This window comes from Amblyomma mixtum, chromosome 4 (genome assembly GCF_055824585.1).
Source record: "Amblyomma mixtum isolate Tamu chromosome 4, ASM5582458v1, whole genome shotgun sequence".
Lineage (NCBI taxonomy): Eukaryota > Metazoa > Arthropoda > Arachnida > Ixodida > Ixodidae > Amblyomma > Amblyomma mixtum.
Genome location: NC_143015.1, coordinates 67,891,143 through 67,916,059, shown reverse-complemented (window position 1 = coordinate 67,916,059; position 24,917 = coordinate 67,891,143). Strand labels below are relative to the sequence as shown.

The window sequence follows — 24,917 nt, the reverse complement described above, 5'->3', positions numbered from 1 at the left end:
ATTTGTATGATATTCTATGACATCTTTATGATCACTGTATGATTTCTCAGAAATGTAGGAAATTTGCATGAAAATTTTCTATGATTTCAATGACAAGTCTGTGATATTTGTATGACAAACTCTATGAGTTCATTGCATCGTACAACTTTTTTTCAGCCGGGCGATACTATGCTTTATGTATGCTTGTGACACGACGTACAGCCAGAGTTGTCTGAAATGATCACAGCCGCATGCGACTGTTTCCACTGTGCTCCAGTGTGTAGTCGCTTTGGCGCCTTATTGCGATAGTTTCTTGAAAGTTTCGAATGGAGCGCCGACGATAGCGGTAAGCGTTCTGTTCAGCTACAGCCGGGCAGGCTTTTTTCACGACACCGGCGAGTCACTGAGTTCTTTGTGGGCGTAGTCAGCCCAACAAAGAGGTTCTTTTGGAAGGCTTTTTGCTCTCTCCCTGACCGCCGGACTACTTCACAACTACGTGAGGACACAATGCTTCCAACTTTAATAAACGTCTGAGACTGGGAGAACAGCGAGAGTAGTGGATGGTTTTGTTTCAGCGTGGACAGATTTGCAAAACCTTCAGGTTACTGACACTAGTGTGGTCAAACTGTGGTGTCGTCCAAAGAGGGCACTGCCGTCGTAGGCGATGCAGATTCACTCGACGGAGTTCAGTTTGCGTCGGTGTCACCAATAGCGGAATCCTCAACAGCGCTGCGCCGGTACGGGATTACCTTCTGTTGCAGAGCGGCGATACATTCCTGCAAAGATTACGGGAAAAAATCTGATTCGCATAATTTCAAAGTTTCGGCAAATGCAAATATGTGCACTATCAGTGGGTACTTCGTAATCTTCGTATCAATAAAATTTGTTTAAGGGGTTGAACGTCCCAAAGCGACTCAGGCTATGAGGGACGCCGTAGTGAAGGTCTCCGAAAATTTCGGCCACCCGTGTCTTTCACGGGCACTGATATCGCAGAGTACACGAGCCTCTAGAATTTCGCCTCCATCGAAATTAGGCCACCCCGGCCGGGATTGAACCCGCGTCTTTCTGGTCAGCAGCCGAGCGCCCACTGAGCCACCACGGCAGGTCACGAAACATTGTTACGCTGAAGTCTTTCATAGTGCTTATCTATCGATGAAACTCATATCCATCGAAGACTTGCTTTTTACTGCAACTCTGAGAGATTTATTTTCCATGCAGTGACTACTACTGTGTTTGGGCACCAAAGGAAAGTGTAAGCGAATAAACCCAGGGGTTTAAAGAGAGAAGTTGTTTAAGGAATATCATCCGAGATAACCAAAAGTAGAATCCGTACGCTGAAGAGGCCCGAGGCCACCTTTCTTTATTGTCAATGTATATATTGCTGTTGTAACGCAAAACCACAACAGCGAAAACCAGCGCCAAGCTTAGATACCAGAGACAGCCTCATCGAATGCACAAAGTCACACCATCACAGGACTAGGAAATATTTTTTTTCTCCCTCAACCCAACCGGCTCGTCCTGCCATCCTCGTGAAGCATAAAAGCGGCTACCCCTTAGGATTGCGAGAAAAAAAAATGTCTGCCGCAGAGAAAATTTGCTAAATATAAGTGCATGCGACTGCCGCATGCTTTATCCGCTGCTGGGAGGGGAGAAGCGGTCAAGTGATCTGGAGATATTGCGCTTGCAACTGTTGTCATGTGTCGCTCACAGCTGACATCAACACGAGAAGCACATTCCCGGTATGTATTGCGGTTTGTTTTCAACCGATTGAAAACCCGATAATAAAGAGGATGAAAAGGAGGGGATGGAGGCTCTTGCGTACGGTAGTCATGTGGAAAGAGCAGCAACCAAGATCTCTCGCTTCGGTTCTACCGTGTTCCTACTGCCCGCCTATAACTCAGCGCCTCTCAAAATTTCCTAATAGAGACGGCTTTGCCTCAAGAGGAGACAATGACGCAGGATCAAAAGAATGAATGAAAATCAGAATTAGGTGTATCCTGTAATAACTCTTTTCCGATTTATTTTCCCAGCTACGACTGGTGTCTGGCGACGATCTTAGCTAAGGTACCCGGCATGTATTGAATCCCTACGGCTAGCTCTAATATCGAAATTTGATGACCAGTGAAGAAAAACTAAGCAGAAGAAATAATGCGCAGAAATATTGCTCATAATGGGCGACAGGCTACAAGTATCTACGTACAGTACCTAGTTCTGTCTTTAAAAAGCAAGACCATCTTTGCGAAATACGTCTCGACCTGGGCGCTGAGGGTATATTATCTTTGTAGCCATTCGACAATCGACTCCTGAGTACATTTCCTCTTGCATTGTTTTTTTACTTTTCAGGAAAACTAGGCAAAATATTGTAAATATTTTGATTCCTCAGAAAAATACCGGGTTTGTATAGGAAACGTTTATTTCGACCAGTTGCCACGCCGCGGTGGCTCAGTGGTTACAGCACTCGGCTGCTGGCCCGAATGACGCGGGTTCGATCCCGGCCGCGAGGGGGATCGAATTTCGATGGAGGGGAAATTCTAGAGACCCGTGTACTGTGCGATGGCACTGCACGTTAAAGAACACCAGGTGGTCGAAATTTCCGGAGTCCTTAACTACGGCGTCCCTCATAGCCTCAGTCGCTTTTGGACGTTAAACCCCAATAAACCAATAAACCAAACCTATTACAACAAGTTACCTTAACCTTCACTGTTTTGGTATTTCGGGCCACCTAAGTTAATATTTCTTCTTTAGTGAGGCTCAGCAGTGAAGAATTATTGTGGCTTTTTTTAAAAAGTCATTGTAAGAATTTCATCCATTTGGCATGCTTAAGGAGGACATTAAGAACAGATCCTTGCAAAGGGATGGTTTAGGAGGGTGCACTTACCACTACCTTTCCAGCGTACTCCAGCACGGCACTCTTTTCTTTTCCCTGATTCTGCAACGAGTAAGTGCTGGTTGTAATGCTTTTAAAACAAAACAACACTTTATTCGAGCTCATTTGCTATATAGTATATGGCATAATTTCACAAAAATGCGACAATAAACTGTCTAAAGTGACGGGAGACTAGCTGCATTCGCTGAGTTGCCATTAAAGCCCCACACGGACATATGCACTGCATTGGGCAATGCGTTACGTCTTCGTATTGTACGACTCCTTAACCATGATGATGATGATGGATTTTTATGGCAAAAGGCCATGCGCGGGGAAAGAGGGCCATGGCACAATGTGTTTCCTTTCAATGTTGGGTCAAAAACCCATTCCCCAAGCATTTCACTCCAACTAAGCCAAGCTCCAGACCAGCGGAAAGCTTGTGCCCACTGTATCACCGGTGGGTACCCGGCGGCACTGAGGATCGAACCCCACACCTCCCGCATGCGAGGCGGATACAACTTCTTAGCCTGTTTGTGCTGCTCTTCCTGTTGGAATCGATATTTAGGGTTTTTATTTTCGCCAAACGCAAGTCTTCTCGTTTCTCTTCGGCGTCTAATACAACCTTCGCTGGGAGACCTCAGCCGCAAACGCCCCTCTCTTTGCTTCCACCCAACTTTTCACCCAGCACTAAAAATCCCCACCCTCTTCCCAAGCAGACATTACACTGCAATCGCTTCATATATCTCTTTATATGACGCGAGTTGATATTTCTCCGGCAGTGTGCGGCGAGATTCGTAAATCATTCGTCTCCCTTATTAGTGTGTCTTTTCTGTTAGGCCTCATGCGGCATTTCCCATAAAATTCATATGAAAGATACACAAAAAAAAACTAATCGGACCTTTGTGTATGGCGCATTCCCAATGGTCGATACACCTAAGATGTCTGTAAAACGTCATATGCATCATTCATAACTGAGGTAACCAGAAGCCGAAGGCATTACACACGTTTCCCACGTCACACAGACCCCACACCGCCATATTGCCTCATGCGTGCCTCATGCGCAAGCATTTCTACAAGGATGGTAGCCGTATAGCAGCTCGGAGCCACTGCTTTGGATGCGTAGACAGAGACTCGAGCGTCACTGAGCAGCGACACTGCAGCGTCACTGAGCTAATCACCATCAGCCTAACTGAATCCACTGCGTGACCGTCCCCCTACTCCCTACCTACTCCCCTACGACCATCCCTACCTACTCTCCCCCACAATCTTTTCAACCTCATCTGGCCACTTGAATCAGCCCCCTTCGGTTCATACTACTTCGAAATCCAATCAGCCCAAAGAACAGACAGTAACGTGCTTTTTGCCGCACATGCCCAGCCCGTGTCATCTTCCTCTTATATTCTCATAAGGTCTCATTAACACTAATTTGTTCCTTTATAACCTTCTATCCTTTGTGTTAGACATATCGTGTTCTTATTCATGGCCCTTCAGCGTCCTTTGAAGCCTCCTGGTTACCAACTAACTTACCGCCACTTAGACTGGTACTGCCGATATAAAGCCAATTCTATAGACCGCCATGCGGCTTTGAAGAACTGTGCGCAGTTCTTATTCCAGCAGGTGGGGCCAGGATTTGAAAATCTCGAAATCTCGAACTCATCATATGGGGCAATTTTCAACCAGGAAGCCACGCACATTTGTTCTTAAACTGGCATGAAAAGACGTGTAGCTTTGATGCACTGTGGGTCTGTGCTTGAATTGCGTCGTTTCTTTAGATATAAGGCTTTTTCCAGCAAACAAGTATCGTTAATATATATTTTTTCACTCCGTAGCACAACCGCTGCATGCATAAGTCTGTGAACAGCATGTCTATTGCGTGCACATAAAAGTGTGGTTTCACAGCATTACTGGATTACTGGATCATCCTGCCTCTAGAGGAAGCTAGCGACTTGTCGGTATCATTTGCAGGCTGGCCTCGAATAGTAGGTCCTCAGATTCATAATCTAGTTGCTTTGCACATGTATACAGAAATTAAGTACTTCAGTTAGCCGGTAAGTATCAACGACGCGAATTTATTACCTAAAATCTGCATTACGAAATGCACTCCAGAAGGTACTAGGCTACCGGAACACGAGTGATCACTAGAGACTGGTAGGGGGTCGATTATGGTTACCCATTGTAAGGGGTGTAAAGGCTGCCATCTATTTCTATCACAGGCAGTTATTGTAGATGCCCATTCGGCAAAGATACACCGGGAAATCACAGAGGCCAACATATCATGAGATTAGCGGAAGAATGTGTCAGTGACCCTTCCATTGCTTTAACAGATAATGAGATTAGATTTCTTTAACAGTACGTGTGTAGGGGGTTGTCATGAAATGTTTTTTTTTTGTTTTTGATGATTGTATGGTTTTGCGGCTGCTTGGCTTGGATATATTCTTTTTTCCTCAATAAACGTTAGTTGCAAGTCAGCGCACGTCCTGTTTGCTCTTCGTCCTAGTCTTTAGCTCTGTTTATTCATTATGTCACCGTGCCAACAAGCCCAGATGTCTCTTCTTTTGATAGGCTGAGATATGGACGACGAGAATGCAGCTACACTTACCGCAAGTTCAAACATGGTCATCTTCATGCACATGAACATCACGCCAGTCTGCGTGGAGAAAAAATATATACACATATATACATGCAAACATATTTAAAAACATAAATACTGTGCAGTTCTTCATCATGATTTCTTTTGCAGACCTCTATCTTTTCAGTGCGACAAATTGGCGTAATGAGCTGTACAAGAAATCTGTAGGGAACGGCGGATGGACTGGAGAATACGCGGATATGCCGGCTACCTGGGCCCGCTGACACAGAGCAGATAAGTGTCTATAACTCAGACTAATCTTATTCACGGTCGGGAAAAATTTAAATTTGGTTTGTGAGGAGAGGAAATAGCGCAGTATCTGCGACCCTTCTTGTTGGACACTTAAACCGCGCTGTAATGGGAGGGGTAAATGAGGGAGTGAAAGAAGCAAGAAACAGCTACCGTAGTGGAGGTCTCCAGAATAATTTGGACAACCTGCGGATATTCAACCTGCACTTAAAACGCACAGCACAGGGGTGTCTTTTGCGTTTCGCCTGCATCGAAAGGCGGCCACCGCGGCCGGGTTAAAACCCGGGAACACCGGTTAACTAGCCGAGCGCCCGAAACGGTGAGGAACCGCGACGGGCACGGTCTAAACCCTGTCTTGGTTCTCAATAAACGAAAGGCGCATAAGTGGCCTACTTTGTGGGCGGATAGCACTTTTCGCGGAAACACGGTTTGGATTACGGTTTATGGGGTTTAGCGTCCCAAAGCAACTCAGGCTGTCAGGGACGCCGTAGTGAAGGCCTCCGGAAATTTCGACCACCTGGGGTTCTTTAACGTGCACTGGGATCGCACACTAAACGGGCGTCTAGAATTTCGCCTCTATCGAAATTCGACCTCCGCGGCCGGGATCGTAACCGCGCCTGCAGCCGAGTGCCATAACCACTGAGCCACCGCGGCGGCCGTTTCGCGCGAAAACTTCAGACCGCTACCAGCATTAATTTTTTTTCCACGAGTTCCTGTGTTTGCGTATTGGTTGCGCCCCGCACTGCCAACATTCGTACCCTCTCGCTATACGTTTGTCAGGTTCTCGGAGTTTGCATTGCCTGGGCGCAAAAAGTAGACGTTCGGTTTCTTTGAGCTCCTCACACACACAGAGGCACGCGCGTATGAGAGCACCCGGAACACTGTCCGACGAACGGAAGAATCACAATTTGGTTCGTTTGTTTATTGAGGTTTAACGTCCCAAAGCGACTTTGTTCTATGAGCGTTAGAACTTGTAGAAGCGAAAGCGTTTTCCGCACCACTTTGATGGCCTCTGTGGCAGTGGTAGCGTCACCACTGGATGACGTCCCGCATAATTAAGTACTAATTACTAGGCAGTGACAAATTACTAATTATTGACTAATTACTGATTAATGACTAAATACTAATTAACTGCTGATTAATGGCTCTTACGCTTCGCCCTTAGGAGTGGAACGTGACAGCATGTTATAGCGCTGCCACGGAACGGTGATGGTGAAAATATTTTAATGAAATAGTTTAGGAGGTTGCAGCGGCGGTAGGAGCTCTCAGTCCGGAGCCCCATTGGCGTAGGCGGCGGTCCGGGCTCTTTCGATGAGTTGTTTTTGACTCGTTTCGTCCGAGCTGGACAGAGCTGCCTCCCACCCCTCCTGCGTTGGCTGGTTATTGACAGTAATCGCCTGATTTTGTTGGCAGGCCCTTACCATATGGTACAGATTCGCCTTCCCCCCGCATAATTTGCGTTGTGAGTAAAATGACTCCGAGTCTACTGCGTGTAGTCTTCGTGGGTTGTTGTAAGTTTTGGTCTGTAGCTTTCGGGACTGTTGTTCCTCCCCTATGTCTAGTGTCTTAGCCGGCGGAGGGTAGACCCGATGGGATAAGCTTAAGTGCTGAAGTATGTCGTTGTAAGTTAGTAGTGGGGTAGGAGGTTCCACGGCATCCGTACGGGGTGCCTTGTTCGACGTTCCGACAGGCCCCTCGCGAGTCGGTGATTATGTATTTTGAATTAGAATGTGAGGTCGCGAGAGCGATCGCGACCTCTTCTGCTTGTGTTGCACTGCATACGGGATACGGACCCCGCACACCGTTACCTCATATGGGCCCCTGCTCATCAGGGGTTGGCAGGAAACGAGGCAGCAGACGCAGCCGCCCGCGCGCTCTCTCACCGGGCTGTTTTCTCCACCCCATCCGATCAGGAACCCGATTTGAATCCGGTCTTTACATTAGGCCCATTTCACTAACTTCATGCCTCGGTAAATTATACGAGAAAGTGGTCAAGACTAGACTGAGCATTCACATGGAGGACAACGGTCTGTTTCCGGACACCATGTTCGGGTTCAGAACGGGGCTCTCCACGCAAGACATGATGCTCCAGTTAAGAGACACGGTACTAAAACAAATATCGGGCACTCGAGAAGGCGTAATCTTGGCCGTAGACCTCAAGGGGGCCTTCGACAACATCGGCCACAATGCCATTCTCACAGAACTCTCGGTAACAAACTGTGGGGAGAGGATCTTCGCATACGTAAAGGCCTTCCTGTCTAACAGAACAGCAACGATCGGCATCAACAACATTAGGTCAGAAAAGAAGACGACGGCAAACAGAGGGACGCCACAAGGATCCATCATCTCACCGTTGCTCTTTAACATAGCAATGATTGGATTAACTAGGAGACTGAAAAACATCAAAGATGTAGAACATTCAATTTATGCAGACGACATCACAGTGTGGACGACAAAAGGATCGACGGGAAACAAGCAAGAAATATTGCAAAGAGCGGCGGATGAGATCGGTCAATTTGCTTTATTTAGCGGGATGCAGTGCTCCCCAGAAAAATCAGAATTTATTAGACTTCACAAAAATAAAGAGGACAGGGGAACGATAGAATTAGAGATAGATGGACAACCCGTAAGAAGGACAAATAAGCTTCGCATCTTGGGAATGTGGCTGCAGGAGAAAGGCAAACGGGACCATACCATCCAGCTCTTGGAACACTCCACGAAACAGATATGCAGGATGTTAAGCCGGATTACGAACAAGAGAAAAGGGGTGAAGGAGCGAGATGCGTTACGGATCACTTCTGCGCTCATCATACCGAGGATGACGTACGCGCTTCCGTACCTACAACCTAACAAAGGGGAAAAGAACAAAATGGAAACATGCATCAGAAGGGCGTATAAGCAAGCTTTAGGCGTCATGACCTGCGCCTCGACAGAGAAGCTGATGAACATGGGGGTGTACGGCACCTATGAGGAGCACAGCGAAACCATGCTCAGATTTCAAATGGAAAGACTTAAAAGAACAGCCGCTGGCCGCGCACTACTGGTCAAGCTAGGATACCCGGCAGAAGACGAGGGCGAAGACAAGACAGACATTGACAGCCAAATTAGGAGCACTTTCTTGGTTAAACCAGTGCCCAGAAACATGGACCCCAAGAACCACGAAGGAAGACGGGCGGCGAGATCATTGGAGTTGGACAGGTTCCTAAAGAAGAAACAGATGGTTCTGTATGTTGACGCGTCCAAGTACAGAACGAAGGAAAACGCTAGGGCGGTAGCAGTAGTGAACACCAATGGGAAAATAGTTACTGGTGCATCAGCGCGCACAAGGACAACAGAAGCAGCGGAAGAGATCGCCATAGCTCTAGCCCTGACTGAAGCCAATTGGCAGGGACTGAGTTACTGGATAGCGACGGATTCTCAGGCTGCAGCAAGGGCATACAGAGATGGAAGGATCGGCCGAAAAGCCGCGAGTATCCTCTTCGAACAAAAACAACACACACATGGATCAAACAACACAAGCATTCAACACACCATCATTTGGGTCCCTGACACTGGGGTTGAGGGAAATCTCATGGCAGACACCGTTGTCCGAGGGTTCACGAACCGGAGGGCGGGTGTGCCGGTGGAACCCTTCAGCACGCCAGAATCTTACGGGGAGGCAATGAAGGCGTTGTTGGGACCGCGCAAGAAGTACTCGGCTCCGGCGGATATCCTCGGCAGAGAGCAGGCCACCACGCTCAGACGACTACAAACAGACACCTACCCAAGCAGAGCCATGTATCACAAAATGTGGCCGAACAGATACGCGAAAGAGTGCGTGTGGTGTGGGGGCTACGCCACAACGTACCACGCCACCTGGGGCTGCGAAAAAAGCCCTTTACTACAAAGGGTAAATAGCCCTAGTCTAGAGCAGTGGGAGGCCCTCCTGGCTGACTCCGACCCGAGCACACAGCTTATGCTGGTGACGAGGGCCAAGGCAGCGGCGGAGGCCAACGGGATCCTGGACTAGGGAAGACCGACCACTGAAGCTCCACATCTATCTATCCTCATCCCCCTACTCCCTAACTCTTCCTTTTGAAAAAAAAATAAATAAATGTTTTCACTACTACTACTACTACATTCAAAGATATTACAACATATTATCAAAATTGTCATCGCCTCTACCCTAGCCCATGTAAAGGCCTGAAGAAGGCGGATGAGCGGCTCCTTCTCCGCCTTCTCACCAATACATTGCTGTGCCCGGCAGGGCTAAAACATTTTGACCCCTCCTTTAGCGGCAGCTGCCCACTCTGTAGTGCAGTGTCTTCTGACACCTATCACATGGTGTGGGCCTGCCCCTCCAACCCCGCTATTCTCCCCATCCCCAACCCAACCCGGGAAGACTGGGAGGCGACCCTGCTCGGCTGCCACGACTTACAGGCCCAACAAGCCTTAGTCGGGCGCGCCCGGGCGGCGGCAACCGCCACTGGGGTCCCATACTAGGGACCTCCACCTAGTGTTTGTAAGGATCGGTCCCTTACGGGCTGATCCAAACATACCTCCTGTTCATTCGTAATAAATGTTTTCACCACCACCACCACCACGGGGTGCCAGGGGGAGAAATGCTCGGGCTGAGGCAAGTGCACTCTCGTTCCCTGGGATGCCCTGGTGAGCTGGTACCCATATTAAGTGTTTGTGTGTGGGTTGGTAGCCACGGATGTAGCTATCTTGCAGGATTTTAGCTGCTAGCGGTGCGACCCTGCCCCTGAGGTTCACAGACAGCGTATCCCAATTACCTCCACGGAACGGAACGCCACCACCCGTTCAGCGCGATGCCTTGCCCTTTGAACGCAACGCTTTTTCAGGAAAGAAAGCGGCGCAGTAATTCTCTGTCATCTTGGTGGACACCTGAAATCCACCGTACAGGAAGGGAGGAAGTCGTAGTGAAAGAAGAAAGAAAGAGGGACCGTAATGAAGAAAATGAAAATTGTATTTGAGGAAAGGAAATTAAGCAGTAACTCTCTCACTTATCTCGGTGGGCACCCGTCGAAAGCATGACACCTGTGCTTACAAGCTTCTGCTGATAACATTCTGTCGACAACGATGAGGCATTAAAGGCTTTCGCCTTAATACGAAAGTCTGTGATGGCACACAATTGGAGGTGCATATCTCGTCGGTTGGAATTCCTGTAGCAAGCTAGCCTCCAACTTGAGTAACATATGTGCGTTATATGCAACGACCGATGTTATGACACCAACCGGAACGCTGTACGAGAAACGGCTGAGTCGCATGTTTCGTACGAATGTCGGGAAAACTGGTGCCACATAAAGGTCGGCCAACGGCGGTAGAGGTAGGCGAACGACGTACCTCGGGGGTACCCTTAGAACATTGCGCCGTAGAAGTGCTCTCACTAGCCGTTTCTGTCAATGTTAATGCGTGCATTCTTCACGATGATGGTGGCGAAAAAAATGGCTGAGGCTGAACTTGGTTAAGCCTGGAGAATGCGAAGCATCATCGTGTCGCGTAATTTGGAGGCGCACAACCACAGCGACGGCGCGAGGTGGGCCCCCGTTTCTCCACTGTCGTTACGTCATCGTGTCACGTGGTGTGACGTCATGTATCACGTGATTTGGAGGCGCACAACCACAGCGACGGCGCGAGGTGGGCCCCCGTTTCTCTACTGTCGTGACGTCATCGTGTCACGTGGTGTGACGTCATGTATCACGTGATTTGGAGGCGCATAACCACGTTGAAGGGCTGAAGTGGTAGCTAAAGTAGTATGCTTCGCATAAAACATTTACTGGCTATAATATTCAGAGAGGTGGTTGGGATAAGGACATATTGGCCCTTTCCCCTCACAATACTAGGTGGAGCCCCTACTCCGGGGCCCCATTGGCAAGCAACGCCGCCTACGTCCTTTAAACCGTTTGTGGTTTGGATCAAGACCTACTGAACTACAGACCTGCACATTTGGCGGGGCCCTATGGGACTGCGTGCGCCAACTTTCTTTAGCTTATTGGCCGTTGAGGGTGCTCGATTGACCTGTTCGTCTGCTGTCATCATCATCATCGTTTGGCAAATTGAGCAAGATATTTAATACATTTGTTTCGTCTTCTTCTGTTATCTTAACATCAACGATAAAAATATCCACAATAACGACTTTTTCGCTCTGGATGAGTATAAAAAACGTCTTTCTTTTTATCCGCTTTGTTTTCGTCAGCACCACCGTGCCTAGCATAGATAAATGGATGTTAATGATTACGTGGACAAACGACAAAACTTCCTTGTTTGAAATTAAATGATGGAGGAGGCCATCTTGTTCAACAGGTATAATGTAGCGCCACGCTTCCCGTAGGTGCCTTTTCCTAGCGGCAAAAGGCATGAACTAGAACATGCGCGCTGGAGCAGTGCCAAATGTGCAGGTCTGTAGTTCAGTAGGTCTTGGTTTGGATAGGGTGGAATAGATGGGTTTGACTGACACGCCTAAACCATGTTGAAGGTATCAGCCACCTCCCCACAGAACTGGCACGCGCCATCAAAGGATGTGTTGAAATGTTCAAGCCTTGAAGAGAAGTTTATTGGACTGATTACTCATACAAAGGGACCATAGTCCCTCACAAAGACAAAAACAACAAGGCAGCGACTAGTGTCGCTCGGTACAAACAACCTATGAAACAAGAACACGACGGCGACTGCTGTCGCCGTTCACACAAAATCATTCACAGCACAGAATGTTCAAAGGGTCCATAACGTCCAGGCATCGCGGGGGGAAGCACGCTCACTAAATACGATGAACGCGCACCGACACCGCGCACCACACACTCAATACGGCAGGAGGCGCACCGTCACGCGGCCCCCGCTGGCGGCGAAGAAGCGGGTGCTCCACCGCCGCAGGAACTCGTCTTCTGGGAGGGTCACATGATCTAAACACACCTGTTGAAACAGGCGCGCCCGAACCCTCTGCAGCATGGGGAACATGGCGCGTTGAGGCGGGCCCTGCAAGGAAGCGACGCCTCTCTGGCGCCACAAAACAAAGGCCCCGCCCCCGACACACAGCAAGAGCCGCACAAATGCATCGCGCGGCCTGGTGTGCGAGTCGAGGCTAACAAAACACATTCGCGACATCAGCCTCCAAAAAGTGCGCGCTACGATGCACTCAAAAAGCGCGTGTTCGAGGGTCTCTGTCGCACCGCACTGGGGACACCGAGAAGAAGTAGCGATGCCCCACGCGGCGTTGCGGACTCCCGTTGGGAGGACTCTCCAGCCTCGCAGCCAGCCGAAGTCGCGGACGTCTGGTGGTACCCAATGCGACGTCAAGTCTCGCCACCGTACCCGCTTGCTCCGCTCTAGCTGTTCAGGTGTAGCCTCCTGGATGGCAAGGAGCTCGCAAACGCGGGAGGCCTGCCTCTGAGAGACGTCGACCTCGGGCAGGGTGGCGGTGAGAGACTCGGCCGTCCGACAGACAAGCACACAAAGAGAAATTTATTGTGTACAAACCAAACAAATAATTCAGTACACACAGACAAGCACCGCCGGGCACAGTATAGTGTTAGTGAGAATTTTGATGAGGCGGCGCTCGTCGGTGCGATCCAGTCCCTTTCAGGGGACCAGGGAGTGCCGGTTCTCCTCCTTGTAGTAATCGGTGTGTGTTTGAGTGTAAGGGCCAGATTGTCTGATTGGGAGTAGGCTTCCAAGGATAGGGTGGTGGTGGTGAAAAACATTTATCGTGCCATAAATTTTTACAGAGAGGTGATTAGTGTAGGCCCTATTGGCCCTTTCCCCTAACAATACTAGGTGGAGCCCCTATTCCGGGGCCCCATTGGCAAGCAACGCCGCCCGCGTCCGGTGAACCAAGGCCTTTTGGGTCTTTAGGTCCTGACAGCCGAGCAAGGCCGCCTCCCATTCCTCTCTGGTGGGGTTGGGGTTGGGGGGATAGATGGGTTTGACTGACACGCCCAAACCATGTGGAGGGTGTCAGCCACCTCCCCACAGAACTGGCACGTGCCATCAAAGGATGTGTTGAAATGTTTAAGTACCGCCGGGCACAGTACAGTGTTAGTAAGAATTTTGATGAGGCACTCGTTAGCGCGATCCAGTCCCTTACAGGGGCCGGGTAGCGCCGGTGCTCCTCCTTGTAGTAATCGGTGATGTGTTTGAATGTAAGGGCCAGACTGTCTGAGTGGGAGTGGGCTTCCAAGGACAGGGAGATAGCCCGGGGATAGAGTGCGCGGATGGCCTGATCGGCCTGATCGTTTCCTTGGAGTCCCTGGTGACCGGGGCCCAAATCAGTTTACGTGGAGTTGGATCTTCGCATCGGCAGCTATATTCTAGTATGCGCCAGGCAAGCGGAGGAGCCCAGCCCAACCTATTGTTCCGACAGGCCCCTCACGAGTCGGTGATGATGTGTTTCGACTTCGGAGTAGTGAGAGCCAGAGCAATGGCAATCTTCTCCGCGTGTGTTGCGCTGTAGGCTTTGTAAGTGAGCCCGTTAACTGTGTTTGTGTTGCGTACGACTGCGGCCGTGTACCAGATAGCCCGGGGAGAGACTGGGCAGGCGGCCTGATCGGCCGGTTCGTTTCCGTGGTGACCGGGGGCCCAAATCAGGTTACGTCAATTTGGAGCTTCGTATCGGCATCTATGTTGCAGTGTGCACCAGGCATACAGGGGAGCCTATCCCAGATAAAAATTCCGACAGGCCCCTCGCGATTCAGGGATGATGTGTTTCGACTAGGGATTAGTGACAGCCAGAGCAATGGCAACCTCCTCCGCGTGTGTTTCACTGTAGGCTTTGAAAGTGAGCCCGTTAACTGTGTTTGTGTTCTGTACGACTGCGGCAGTGTACCACCTCCCGTGGTGTGGGCCAGCAACGTCCACCAAATACACTTGTTGGTGGTTGCCATAGTATCGCGCCGTCGTTTCCGCGTGCGCCTGTCGACAACCACTAGGGTTTTCCCTGGACATGTTGCGGGGAAGGGGTTGGACTCGGAGGGCGCGTCAGCAGGTTCTGGCACTCTCTCCCTTTTCTCAATGTGGTAGTCGTGTTTGATTTGTAGCTGGTCCAAGAGGCGGCGACCGGACGTGGTCTGTGCAAGACGCGTGTATTGGTTCACTATGTGGGCTTCTCGAAGCTCTCAGAATGTATTCACCACGCTCAAGGCCAGAAGTTTCTGCTCGGACGTGGCGACCGGGAGGTCGAGAGCCCACTCGATGACTTTCCGGTAGATGACCTCTAGTTGGTGGAGGAGGAGGAGGTAGAAGAGGAAAGGCAGGGAGATTAACCTGAATAATAATCGGTTTGCTACCCCGCACGGGGGGGAAGGGGGTGAGGGGATAAAAAAAGTGAAAGAGAAAGGGGAGTAACAGAAAATTGAAGACACTCTAAAAAGTCAGCATTCGGTGAAGTCACAACATATCGCGCAGGTCAGAAGTCCGCAAGAAGCTTCGCAGTGCCTTGAAGGCTTTCACCGCCGACGATCGCCGCGGCCAGTGGCCGAGAATCTTCATTTCAGTCAGTGGGCGTGGATCTAGGCGGTACAGCGCACGGCTGAGGGATTGCCTTTCGGTGCTGTAGGCAGGGCAGTCACAAAGAATGTGGGTTATAGTTTCATCATACCCGCAGATGGCACATACAGGGCTATCAGCCATACCAATTAAGAAATAATAATGGTTGGTGAAAGCTACACCAAGCCAGAGGCGACACAGCAAAGTTTCTTCACGTCGTGGTAGGCCTGATGAAAGCCGGAGCTTCAGATCTGGGTCCAAGGATTTTAGACGTAAATTGCAGAATTGGTCGGAATTCCACGCGGCAAGCGTGATGTCCCGCGCAAGTGCGCGAAGCCTGCCCGCTGCGCCTGATCTCGAAAGGGGGATCTACACAAAATCGCCATCGTGGTGAGCAGTTCGTGCGACTTCATCCACGCGGTGATTGCCTGCTATGCCGCTGTGCCCCTGTAGCCATTGGTAGATAATGTCATGTCCTTTGTTGGTGGCAGAGTGATGTAGTTGTCGAATTTCTGCGACCAGTTGTTCATGGGCTCCACGGCGAAGAGCAGCTTGTAAGCCTTGGAGGGCAGGTTTGGAGTCGATGAAAATAGACCACCGCTGAGGAGGCTGCTGACTGATGTGTTCAATGGCGGCACGAAGAGCGGTGAGTTCTGCACCCGTCGAAGAAGTGTGGTGAGCTGTCCTAACTCTAATTTCTATAGTTCTTGCGGGGATGACCACGGAGCCAGAAGAACTGATAGGGTTCACTGAGCCGTCGGTGTAAACGTGCACCCGGTTTACATGGTGCTCATGAAAATATTCAAGAGTGACTTGTTTGAGTTCAATCGGCGATAAGTCGATCTTCTTCCTGATGCCAGGTATTGAAAGAAGCACACGGGGATTGTGCAGGCTCCAATGTGGCGAGGACGATCTAGAGGCGGGTGTAAACTGGGAAGGCAGAATGACGCGATGTGCGTCATTGATGTCTGTAAACGATGTGCGCGGCCTGGTAGTAGGAAGACATGCGAGGTGGTGAGGGAACCCGGGAGATGTGTCGGAAATGTGCCCTCAGTGCGTCAACTGTTAAGTAGGTAGGAATTGGATGCTCCTTGGCGATGAGTACAGAGGCGGCCGTAGAGGCACATTTCGGCAATCCTAGGCAAGTCCGGAGAGCTTGAGCTTGGACGCTTTGCAGACTTCGTATGTTTGTTTTCCGAATGTTTCCAAGTGCAGGAAGGCTGTAGCGAAGAAATCCCATGAATAAGGCGTTATAGAGCTGCATCATCGACCGCACCGACGCTCCCCACGACTTTCCCCCTAGAAAGGCGAGAACGTGAGAAATCGCTGTCAGCCTCTTTTTCATGTATGAAATATGGGGGTCCATGATAGATTTCGGTCGATGATTACTCCCAGAAACCGATGGCTCTTTACATAGGCTATTGCTGTGCCGTTTATGCACACGGTATAAGGAGACATCTTCTTGCGTGGAAAGGCTACAAGCGAGCACTTTTCGGTTGAAATCTGTAGGCCTTGCTCGTGAAGGTAGGCCGCAAGAATACTTGACGCCTTTTGAAGCCTCGCTTGAACTTGTGGGCGCGTAACTCCGGATGCCCAGATACAGATGTCATCCGCACAGATTGAGAGTTGCGCCGACTGTGGTAGTATATCAATGAGCCCAATAAGTGTAAGATTGAAGAGCGTTGGGCTGAGCACTCCACCCTGCGGCACTCCACGGGAAGTGGAATGAGAAGATGTTGGGCCATCTTCTGTCTGAATAAAGAGGGATCTGTTAGATAAATAACTGCGTATCCAGCAGGATACGCGATCACCAAGCTCGGCAGCTTCCAGAGCGTCGAAAATAGCCTGGTGAGTTACATTGTCGTATGCGCCCTTTACACCCAGGAACAATGCCGCGGTCAAGCGCTTCAGACGTTTTTGGTGCTGGACGGATGACACCAGGTCGACCACGTTGTCAATTGAGGAGCGTCCACGTCGAAACCCGGACATTATATCCGTATATATGCGGTAGCGCTCCAGATCCCACTCAATTCGTGTAAGTACCATCCTTTCCAGCACTTTGCCAACGCAACTAGCCAGCGCAATTGGACGGTATGATGTCAGGTCAAGAGGCGATTTCCCTGGTTTCAGGAGCGGAACTAGAGGACTGGACTTCCACTCGTCTGGAACTGTGCCCTAATTCCACGATTTGTTGTAATACTCCAGAAGGACACGCCTAGCTTGTCCAAGGTTTCCAAGTGCAGTGTATGGCACACCGTCGGGTCCCGGCGATGATGATCGTCTGCAACAAGCCAGCGCGGCGTCAAGTTCCTCTACGGAGAAGGGAAGGTCCATCAGAGAATCCCGAGACGCGGGAAAATCGCTACATTGCAGCGTTGCAGCTGGGGCAGAGGCTCCTGCTACACTAGCGCAGAAATCCTCAGCTACCTCGACCTGGCCACGTCGTTGGAAGAGTGCAAGAGAATGGAAAGGGTGCAGCTGGTGTGGGGATGTTCGAAGGCCACGAACTGCATTCCAGATGCGTGACAAAGGTTTCAGTTGATCAAGCGTTGCATAGAATGACCTCCACCGTTGTGCCTGGAGAGCTTGAATTCTGCGCTGAATTTTCTTTTGCATGCGCCTCGCATCTCTGAGGTCAAGGCTCGACTTGGTGCGTCGGTACCTACGCTCGGCCCTCCGTCGCAGTGATCGCAGTGTGTTTGCGTACGTGCTGGGGGGGGGTTGAGTAGAGGATTGTACTCGTTACGAAAGCATGGGCAAGCCGCAGTACATCGTCGCTTCGTAATTCGCCCCGCTTGTTGGAGACCCGGCGGACCATGCGGCCCACCTGGTCTCCCACCGTGCGAAGTTTGGACAGGGTGGTATCGACCCTGCGTTGGTGCTGTATGAAGAGGCCAAGACGCGGATCTCCTTGGCCTCCCGGGTCGGTCCTGAGAGGAGACTGATGTGCAGGTGGGACGCACGTGCACGAGGGGTGGGACGTACGTGCACGAGGGGTGGGACGTACGTGCGCGAGGGGTGGGACGTACGTGCACAAATTTTGATTTAGCTGGGGCGCACTGGAGTCCGCAGTAGGCCGCGTAGTCGTCGACTAGTGTCGCCGTTGCTTGCAGGCAGGATTCCATGTGGACTAAGTTGCCTTGCGTGGCCCAGATTGTAATGGCATGGTTAATGGTTAATAGTGGTTAACAAGTAGTCGCGAGAGGTTGATCAGGAAGAGCAACCTGTTCTCACAAGCCACACCGGAGGCAGAACCTGCCGTCGCAGGGAAGTGACGCATCTCTTAACCGTTGCACCACTAAGGGAGGAGTGGTGTGAGAACTCCCAGGGATCTGTGAATGTGCAGTAGAAAGTTCTAATTCCGCGTACATAAACTGTACCCCATCAACGCTATCGCATCGCATCCCTAAGGTGGAGTTTAAGTGTCTCCTCTAGTTTTTGTCCTTGCCGCCAGAGTCCCATTAATTCTGCCAGTTGCCGCTGGCGATATAAAGGACCGTTAAGTACGTAGTTGACATTTCTAGACGAGTGCCAGATAGACGTTAGCGATTGGGTACGAGTCTACAAGAGTCTGTTCAGATCACAGTAGTCAACAACAAGCCTGTAAGACCAATCGGGCTTCTCCACTAAGAATGCCGCAGCACTGAAAGAGAGATATTGAATGGTTAGTTACGTCAGCGGGACCTAGAGAACCGCAAGACCTGGGAGGACTGGGAGACCCTGCTGCGCTCGGAGGACCCGGCCGCGCAGACCATCGCCACCGGCCGGGCTGCCAGTGTTATGGACCTTAGGAACATAAATACTTGAGTCCAGTGGGGTCGTGCGGGGACCCTGGGGCGCGCCCCGAATTCCTCTTCAAATAAAATTTCTCTCTCTCTCTCTTTTATGTCAGCCCTGAGTACCATTTCCACCCGACCGTTCATCTCTTCCCCTTTTCGAAAGGGGAATTTGGCACACTCTGCGATAAACAGGTGGTGCATCCTTAGTGTAGATTCAGTACTGGATAGCATGTTTCTGAAAAGATAGGTTTCTCAAAACATAGAACAGAAAAGATAGCCATGTTTTCTGCCAGGAGAGACATGTCGAACATTTGGAACAGGTTATTTAAGAAATTGGCATGCGTAGAACATGTCCCTAGTAGATAACCTGGCGCCATTAAGGGAAACGGTCTGTATTTTCAGAGAAGGCAAGCGTAGCATGGGGTGGCAAAAAATTGGTTCGGTCGATGAGATCAATATTTTTTTCGGACCCCAGGCGGCAGAATACACCGTCAGTTGGAGAGATATGGAAGAGGCCTTTGTCATGAAGGAGGCATAGTAAGGCAAGATGAGGTGATGATTTACTTCGTCTTTCCTGTCGGCAATGGGGATTTGTAGCTCGTTTCTCATATTTGCGCCTCTACTACTGACCATATCAAAATTGACGACCCTCAAATTTACGACCCTCACGGGCAGTGCACCGTTTATCGGCTTTACAACCACATTAAGGACCTCAAGGTCTCCATTCATTCCGAGAGGCGAAACCTTCTTTCACCTAACACTGCGGTCAGGTCACAGCGGGCGTGCCCATCAGTAGGCATTGTCATAGCTGGAGCAATAGAATTTCCTTCTCGACAGCGATTTCAGTAACCGTAGCCCCTTACTCGATACTCGCGTCGGTGTTCTCCTCCTGTCATGTGTAGGCTTTCTTCCAGCTGCTGCTCTATCCGCTTCAGGCGCGTAGGGAAATCGTTTCGGTCATTATCCTCCTCTTTAAACACTTCTCACTGCGGTTGTTGTTGGCCCCATGCGGAGTGGCACCAGCAGGTTATCGCCTTCTTTTTCTCTTCTTTCGCTGCTGCTTGTACAGCGTCACTGTAGGTTTTGGGTTCGCACGATGCGACAACTCACCGGATCTCGTTGGCCGTTAAGGAATTGTCTGAGTAGCTGTTCTTTCAGTATTTGTTCTCGTGCCTGCTGCCTTGCAGAATCCTTGCCTGCGACGTCACCTACACTGACCGCCTGAAGTGACTGCAGTTGACTCACGAAACCTGTACCTCTTCCCCGGGGCGTTTCCCAGCGTTAAAAAATTGAAGTTTTACATGAGCAGGCTCCATGTAAAACCTTTTTATAGTCAACGCCTTGAAATTTGCGTAAGTAGCAGCGTTCACAACATCCTCACCCCTTGAGGCCAACGTTGTCATACGCTGCGCAAACCCGATTAGTTGCTCATCCTGCTAGCCTACCACGTTGGTCCAGAACTTGGAGGAAGACGGTGCCATAGCTCCGAGCATCAGAGAGCCATCAGTCCACAAGGGTGGCCTGCTCTGGCTTCTCCGTCATTTTGCTACGCTTTCTGTCATGCAAAGGTATAAAAGGGCTCGCACTAAAATGTCGGCAACATCCCATCGCTGACACAATATGAGACGGTCCTCGAGGGACGAGAGGCCGCCTCCAAGCGACTCAAAACTATGTTTGGTATCGGACCGTGCCCAGACTCGGAGAGAGAGAGAGGCAATGCGAGTAGACGCATGTCCAACATTTGCGGGCGAAAAATTGACATACTGTTCCGGAAATACAGTCTAGCCCGCTTATAACGAAGTCGGCGGGAATCGGAAATCACTACGCTATATCCGCTATTTCGTAATATGCGGACTACGAAAAAAAAAATGCAAACATCGGCATACCGATTTATTGCCGCTAAAAGAAGTCGTCCAGCGTCCCCTGAACACGTTTCGCGAGTGCGGACTTCGCTGAGGCGAAGCGGTCACGAAATATAAAAAGAAGCGGAACAAGACAGGAAACCGTGATAGCGTCAATGCGGGCGTCAATGTGGGCATTGTCAAAACAAGTGACAATGGCGTCACGCGCGATCTCAGTAGCGTTCGCCGTGCTCCCAACCTGGACAAGCTAGATCAAGTCGAATAACTCTGTCCTTATAAACAGCATACAACGATCCGCGATAACGATAAAAATGAGCCACGCTTCCGACATGCACAATGCTGCCGCGCTTTCTCCCTGCCTTGCGCACCGCGGCACCGACATAAAACAAAGCGCGCGCTGCCACACCTCCTGCAGACTGCAGTCAAGCCGTGGCGCCGACTGTCTGGGAGAAATAGACAACCGCGATTGGCCAAGACGGCCGCTCTCTGTGACGTCATCGAAAAAAAAAAATCGTCTCTGTTATTTTTTACATTTTTCTCCTGCGCGGCGTGCTCTACCGCTCTACGCCGTGACGCCGTTCAAGGACGGCGCAACACGAGACCGGCGTGCCATGCGATGCAGTGAAGCAACCTTTCGCTCCGCAGGAGAGCAGACGACGCCACGAAAGGACGCCGTCAGCCGAATTTTCCTCTTGTTTTCCCGGAAAAAATCGCCTCAAGGACGCAAAAAATGTGTTGATTGGCAGATTATTTTTCGGTTGGTATCAAATCTCTTCGTTATATCCGCTGACGCGCTCTTATTTAATTCGTTAAAACCGAACCCAAAATGTATTGAAAATGCAAAAATGGGAATGGGAAATTGAAATCCCTTCGTTATAACCGCTATTTCGCTATACGTGGCTTCGTTATAAACGGGCTAGACTGTATTGAAGGTAAGGGTTCATTCTTCTTATATGTACCGGAGTGTTTCTGTCGATTGCATCAAGCAGGTAAGACTGTGGTAGAAAACCAATGAGGGATGCTTTTGACGACAGCAAAAGCGTTAATAAAGAAAAAAAACTACAAGACTGCTCCGGGGTAGTCTGCGGATATATTGATTGTTATAGTGAAATCCTACATTATACGGAAAAGCTGCGTTCATTGCTGGGTATGAAAAATTTCGGGGGGCACTTAAGACTGATTAGTCTTGTGAATGCGTAAGCATGCACGCGGGGTTTTTTGCATAGTTTATGGACATAAAACACTGCATCACTGTAATGAATTCCTTGCTGAAGAAAAAGAACAGTTGCCCAGTGTTCTAGTGCAGCTTGATTAAGAAGCGTGTAGAATTGGGCAAGTTGGTCACACATGCTAATGATTCAAATCTGAAAGTTGGTGCTGGTGCGTGTGTGCGCGGTCCTGCCATCTTCGTTAGTTGATGTTGCGCCATTGTTATCTTCATCTCGTGAAATCGCCAGCGGAGCTGATCTGTTCGCGCCGGCGTGGGTTCTCAACCTTCATCAGGAGAAACTTCACTTTTCTTTCTTTCCTGGTTAGGCCACGTGGCTTTGCGGACCGTCTGGCATAGACTACGATAACGCAGAATTTCCCGCCTCTACATTCATATAATCCTTGCGCATTAAAAACAACAGTGTGTTTTCTGGTTTTTGAAGGTGGGGGATACGGCGACTGGCGCACCGGACGCTTCGGGCGGTGCTCTATTTTGTGTTATTAATGTGATCGGCCATGTTGATGGCTGAAACTTGGGGTCCTCCACACCTTGACGCGTTGAAGTAGAGGAGCCCTGGCTCGGTCGTCACGTGTTCGGCCGCGTCACAGGGGCTCTTTTCGCTGCAACCGTCGTTCTTGCGTGAATCTGCTCGAGGAGAAACGCCCCTTCAATTACGGAGGTGGTCAGAGTTCGACTGTCCACAGAACCACAAGAGGAGGGCTTCAGAGCGCAGCTCTTAGGCGCACGCTGTTGGTTTGCGCGTCGTCGTCGTTGTTGTCGTAACCCACTGACCTATATCACGGCAAAGAAAGTAGGGCAGTGACACAGCGAAAGCGAGTATGAAAAGGCGGAGGATGCCGTAACTGTGTATGAGGTCGCCATCAAACATCGAACTTGCACCGCAACCGCCTGCGCGAAAGCGAATGCAGTATATCCAGTCCGCTATGTCACAGGCTGCATACTGTGGAGGGTTTATGAAAAACGACGCACTGCCTTCCCCAAACGTCGCCATTCTTTGCGCAAAGATTTTGGGTCCTTAATTATAACACAGGTGCGTGGCTGATTATGTTCAAATCAGCGTACCATCTACGAATGAACTGGCAGTCGTAACATGAGACAGCCATGAATGGTCAGTAGAGCCGTGAACCAACTCATACCTGGGCGACTATGGGGCCTGTTTGTAAAATCAACACGGTTTATCAAGGGTAAAGGGCCAGCGTTACTCTGATTTTGCGGCCCAAGCGCACTGTGCGTCTCTCGAAACGAAGACGAGTTCTTTGTGGCTTCAGCTTTCTGCACTCAAGCAATAAGCCAGTAACGTTGTAACGCATTGCCGCAGGGAGCAGCATCGTGGAAGAGGACGACTCAACAGCGCAGTGGCTGCAACGCGCCACTCTACACCACTGAAGGGCATTTAGAGGTCTTGTAGGCCAAAGGGGAAGTGGTGCGTATTGCAGTCTTGAAGACGGCTTCAGCACCGTCCATGATTTCAGCCTAAGTATATTGCGAAATCAAGCTGGGCTTAAATTTCGCAGCAGGGAGTGCCGAAACTTTCGGTCCAGTTTTAATAAGAAAGCATTACTAGTACCATTACGAGAAAAGCTGGTGGCGTGTGTGTGTGTACTCGCAGATAGTACAGAAAATCCCTCGTTGGCAAGAGTGCGTTGATGCCATGAAATGGCTGAATGACGCACATAGCAAGAGAAGCACCGACTCTTCAGGCTGTCCTAAACATGCCGTTCGTCTGTAAATACTCGCCACTGGCCGATCTCCATGTACCGCGCCTTTTCCTGGAATTGGTACCTAAACTGTGAGGCACCCATTTGTCGTACATCGTTCCTGGTGGTGTGAGGCGTAGTCTGATTGCATATAGTTCACATGTGGTAGTCAAGTTAGATGCTAGCTTGCGACAGAGATTCGAACTGACGATGTATGCACCATAACTATTATGCCTTCAGAGATTCAGAGACTTCCGTATCAGAATTATTGGGTGGGTTGGTTTATGCGGTTTAGCGTTCCGACGCGCTAAGGCTATGAGAGAGGCCGTAGTGAAGGGCTCCAGAAATTCCGGCCACCTGTGTTTCTTTAACGTGCACTGACATCGCACAGTACACGGGCCTCTAGAATTTCGCCTCCATCAAAATTCGACCGCCGTGGCCGGGATCGAACCGCCGTCTTTCGGATCAGCAGCCGAGCACCATAAAAACTGAGCCACCGTGGCTGCTTTATCAAAACTCTGACGCAGCGGTTCGTCGGACAGCGTTCCGGGTTGTGTCATACGTGCCCAGAGAGGGTAATGTTTTCGCTTTCCCGCTAGTATTGAGTCTTAAGTATATCTCACGAATTTTTTCTACTGTCCCGTCGTTCTTGCAACCTCTCGTTTCGTATCCGTACAAACAGCGCCCTTTGTTCTTCCTTCCCTCTCCCTGTCAACGTGACCCTTGACCTTTGGCCCTTCGTGTTGCGTTCTGACGTCAACGTTTGCGGATCTCAGCTTATGGCCTCAACTTCCGTATGCTGCCATACGCACTCCTCGTCCTCTCTCACCGGCGAAGAGCTGGTGGTCTGCCACGAAACAATACAGCGTCGGGTCATTTTGGGCGCTTCTGAGGAAAGAGGGCATGGCGCTCTCGGTGGGCGGATCGTCCTCGCGGAGGAAAACAAGCGATAAAGCGGTGGCAGCCAGCACTACGCGCTTCCCCACAACGAACATTTGGGTCATTACACGCGGACAGAGGTGGACCCTTTTCCTCTTTTCTTCTTTCTTTCACTCCATCTTTCATCCCTGCCGATTCCCTCAAAGCGCAATTGAGGCACCCACCGCGAAGGCACGCAGTTCCTCCGCCCATTCCCTTCCTCGAAA

General features: G+C 50.2%; 1 protein-coding gene across 1 annotated transcript in view; it reads right to left on the bottom strand.

The window, feature by feature from the left end:
* Positions 1-665: 665 nt before the first annotated feature.
* Positions 666-24,917, bottom strand: part of LOC149346757 (uncharacterized) — a 35,705-nt gene continuing 11,453 nt past the window's right edge. Inside the window, exons 3-5 of the mRNA XM_089541413.1 lie at positions 5,445-5,492; positions 2,858-2,908; positions 666-755 (exon numbers count right to left, since the gene is read on the bottom strand). Of these exons, the coding sequence (XP_089397539.1) occupies positions 666-755; positions 2,858-2,908; positions 5,445-5,492 (189 nt within the window). The remainder of the gene's footprint in view (positions 756-2,857; positions 2,909-5,444; positions 5,493-24,917) is intronic.